A 4,413-nucleotide genomic window follows, 5' to 3' on the forward strand; every position below is an offset into this window, starting at 1 on the left:
AGACAGACTAAATCCAGAAGAACTGTGACGACTCCAAGACACCTGAAGAAACCTTCCTGCAATGCTACAGAACTGTGAAAGGTTTTAGGCACTTGGGTAAAAATGCTGTAAACGGAGGCTGCTTTCAAAAATAATGTCATAAATAGATTTTATTTATCAATTAACTTCTATTAACTAAATCAAATCAACATTTGGTGCGTCCACACTTTGCGTTTAAAACAGCTTTTGTCCTCGGTACACTTGCACATAGTTTTTCAGGCAGCTTTGCAGGAAGGTCTCGAAGCATCTTGGAGACGTCGCCACAGTTCTTCTGGATTTAGTCGGTCTCAGTTTCTTCATGTAATCTCAGACGGACTGGATGATGGTGAGATCAGATCTCTGTCTGTCAGACTCCTTGTTCAAACAAAAATCTCACTGGATTATTACAATTTATGGCAAAAGAAATGTTTGGAAATGTAAATAATATTAATGATATTTCCTACTGACACACTACAGCAAAAGGTAGAAATAACTGACTTAAAACCATTTTTTGTTGGTGAAAATACTAATGGCCTAAGACTTCTGCACACTAGTGTATATATAAAGTACATTGTACATATAGTATACATATAGTGCATATATTTAGCAAAATGCTCCTCTCTATGCAGGCAGTGGCACCAGCGCCACTAAGTTCTACAGGTGGTGGCGCCAGAAGCAAATTTGGTAGCACTGCTGGGGTGGTGTGTGGGGGTATTAGAAATAAAATAAATATTTTAATAATAAAATTACTATTGTTTTGAATTAATAAGTGCAGTTACTAATAATATTACATGTTTGTTTCTTGGTAATACACATATGACAGTAAAGCACTGAGCTTGAGATGGGAAGCATACAAAATTTACTTTTATTAACAATAGTAACGTGTGCAAAATCTATATGGAAAATTTGTATATTGTACTCTTATTTAATGTACCGTTATTCGTTATTCTTCTATAGTATTATACGGAACTGACCAACAACTTCAGTGATTATAAAAGAAGCGCTCTTTACTTGCTTTATGCGTGATTCAGTTGCAATTTGAAGACACGTTTGTTTTTCAAGGCACTTTGTGACTTTTCTTATTTCATACACAAAAAAAAAGCGCAAAACTTTGACAAAATTAGATTTCTTGATGATTTGATATTTTATAATAGTGATTTTATAATATCAAAATATAAAGCAAAAAAGTTGAAATTAATGACTAATAAGCCAATAAGTGCTCCTCCGCTGCCATCTACTGGTTATAGTGGTATTTTGATTTTTCTTTAAAACATTTTTTTTGTGTTTGTTTACCACAAAGTATATTTTGGTCATCCCATTAAAATATAATTTAAATTGGATAATTTTAGAGCTTTAAAGTGCTGGAAATAGTTGTGTGAAATACATTAAAGTCATTGAAAAGTGCTTGAATTTCTCTCTCAAAAGGTTGTGCAAACCCTTAAATGAATAATGTAATAACATTGGACTATTTCTGCCACAAGTCCATGGTTATGGTTATCGTTACTATTATGGCTTTCCTGAGATAAATGTTCTGTTATGTGACATTGTTTACCCATGGTTTTATTGATGTCTCCGTTTTATTGAGATTTCAGTCTCTGCTAGAGATGCCAATTGAATTCAACACACAGACATTATAAAGTTGCAAGAAACTGACCCTCAAAAAAAAAAAAAAAATCTCTTTGTGGGCAGATGCCACATATCAAAGAATATAGCTGTACACTGATCCTCACTGGTGTAACTGCACTGCTTCTGGAGGGGCTGTTAAATCATCTGCTATAACTGACCCACAATGCAACATGGATATGAAACACTAGTGTAGTGGTTGGACAAAATAATGTGAAGATCCATTATTATAGGGTTAAAAAATCATTTGTGCAGGCTACAGTGAAAAAACAAACAAACAATTATCTTTCGTTGTCTATATTCTCTAGGTTGTACATCAGTGTAATAAGTTGTGTTGAGGTGGTTAGTACAAGCTGTGGATGAAATGGGTGACTTATCAGATTTCCAAACAGGACAAACCATGGGAACCCATTTAGCAAGAGTATCTGTAACCTTAACTTCCCAATTGTTTGGTATTTTAAGAACAACAGCCTTTACAATTATGACTGTGAACACAAAGCATGGCAAGACTTCATCAGCAAGAAGAACAGCAAAGTGATTGCAAACACTAATATTCACTCTGAAGACCCTGTTTCCACAAAAACTGACGACAGAGAACTTTGCTAAGCCAACACATCCAGGAAAGAACTGCAACTGATCAAACTTTAAACACAGACACCAATGCTAAAATGTGAAAAAGATGGTGCCATGTTAATAAAACTTGGGTCTGTTGGAGCACAAAGATGAACTGCAACATCTGTCATGGCCAGACAAATTATCTGACAATCAGCTAACTTACACATTGTTAAACCACTGTGGATATTTTTGAAGAGTTAAGTGAGAAGCAGATTCCCTCCATCAACATCTCTAGAGTAACTGGAAGATGTTTTTATAGACAAACATTCAGACTATTCTGAAGTTGTATGAATCTATTCTAATAAGGTTTAAAGCTGTACTACATAGTGCTGTGTTCGATACATCGATACGACAATGTATCACAGAGATTGGCCCAGTATCGATATTGTGGCACGTGTGCAGCAGTGGACCGCGCTTAATTTGAATACGAGAGCACCGTTTAAAATGGAGTCGAAAAATGGGAGGTTTCTAAAAAATAATGAATAGAGCATAATATATAGGCTACAGCAAGGTTTAATCTGGCCGCAGAGGAACACAACTGGGTTGCCTGATATAAAGAGACGAAATCCCCGAAACAGAGCTTCCCACTTGCGCAATACGGAAATACAAGCATGAGAGCATGTTCTAGTACACCCCCAAAACAAAATCAAGACTTTGTAAAAGAGCATAATAGGATCCCTTTAATAAACAGCTGTTTTACTAAATTCTGCTTTGGTGAAATTCAGTGCAGTCCTGTATCGTGATACGTATCGTATCGTGACTTTGCTGGTGATACACAGCCCTAGTACTACATTCAATTGGTGGTAAAACACCTTAATAAAGAAGTATTGCCTATTTCCCAGGTGTTCACATTATTTTGTCCAACCTCTGTATATATATCCTGGTGACATGAGTCTGCAAATGGCTTGATCTCTAAATGGCCCAAAGACTAAAATAGTAACATAGTCTAGTGAGGCATGAGCATCTGAGACACTAAACAATAAGTGATATTATGAGAACTGAGTGGGTTGAGGCATCTGTGGTATTACACGACATTACTTATACATAAACAGACATGTTGAAATTATTCATTGTGTCAATGAGAAGTACAGCAAAATAAAAATCACGCTCCATCCAGACAGACCAGATAGTTTCACCTTTTTCTTTTCTTATCAGGGTCGTTGATCCTGGGTTTTGTCTGCTTCTGAGTCTTCTGATTGGGGTTGGACATTTTCTCATCTCTTTGTCTTTTGCGAGCACTGGAGAAAGAGAAAACAGTGAATATAACATGAAAATGTGATGTTCTAACAAGGTCTCATTTCCAGTAAAAAAGCATTTTTCCTGTCTGTCATCACTAAATGCAAAACTCTGCCCAAACAGAAATAAAAAATAAAACAAAGCAAGCGACAGAAACAAAAAATAAGACAAAGCAAGCGACAGAAATAATAAATAAAACAAAGCAAGCGACAGAAATAATAAATAAAACAAAGCAAGTGACAGAAACAAAAAATAAAACAAAGCAAGTGACAGAAACAAAAATTAAAACAAAGCAAGCGACAGAAATAAAAAATAAGATAAAGCAAGTGACAGAAACAAAAAATAAAACAAAGCGAGCGACAGAAATAAAAAATAAGATAAAGCAAGAGACAGAAACAAAAAATAAAACAAAGCAAGCGACAGAAACAAAAAAATAAAACAAAACAAGCGACAGAAACAAAAAATAAAAAAAGCAAGCGACAGAAACAAAAAAGATTAATGACACAAATTGGGTGAATCTCATCGCAACATTCAATTCCAAAATCAAAAGGAAATAAGAAAAAATTTTGCATTAAAAAAAATTAAGGTTGTTTTAGGACCATTTAGATGTTTTGCATGGTGACATTATTTTCTTGTCAATTGAGCACATTTCTTCCTAATTTCTCATTATCATAATGCCTCCACATATCATAGTTTTTATTCTGAAATTATTTTATACATTCTTACAGTAAAATAAAATGATTGTAATACACTCATAAATCAACAAATAAAGACCATAATGTATGTGTATATATATATATATATATTTATATATATATATATTAGGGCTGGGCGATATAGCTAAAAAATGTATCAACTATATAGGCCTAATGTTTCATATCGTTCGGTATCGATAATTATTGACATTTTTATAACCTTTTT

At 34.2% G+C, this 4,413-nt stretch overlaps 1 protein-coding gene across 1 annotated transcript in view; it reads right to left on the reverse strand.

Moving 5' to 3' along the window:
* LOC107748370 (tyrosine-protein phosphatase non-receptor type 2-like) overlaps positions 1 to 4,413 on the reverse strand; it is a 35,388-nt gene that overhangs the window by 15,191 nt on the left and 15,784 nt on the right. The window contains exon 9 of the mRNA XM_016563144.1: positions 3,393 to 3,494. Coding sequence (XP_016418630.1) covers positions 3,393 to 3,494 — 102 coding nt within the window. The remainder of the gene's footprint in view (positions 1 to 3,392; positions 3,495 to 4,413) is intronic.

Source organism: Sinocyclocheilus rhinocerous, unplaced genomic scaffold (genome assembly GCF_001515625.1).
Source record: "Sinocyclocheilus rhinocerous isolate Xijiao unplaced genomic scaffold, SAMN03320098_v1.1 scaffold1281, whole genome shotgun sequence".
NCBI lineage: Eukaryota > Metazoa > Chordata > Actinopteri > Cypriniformes > Cyprinidae > Sinocyclocheilus > Sinocyclocheilus rhinocerous.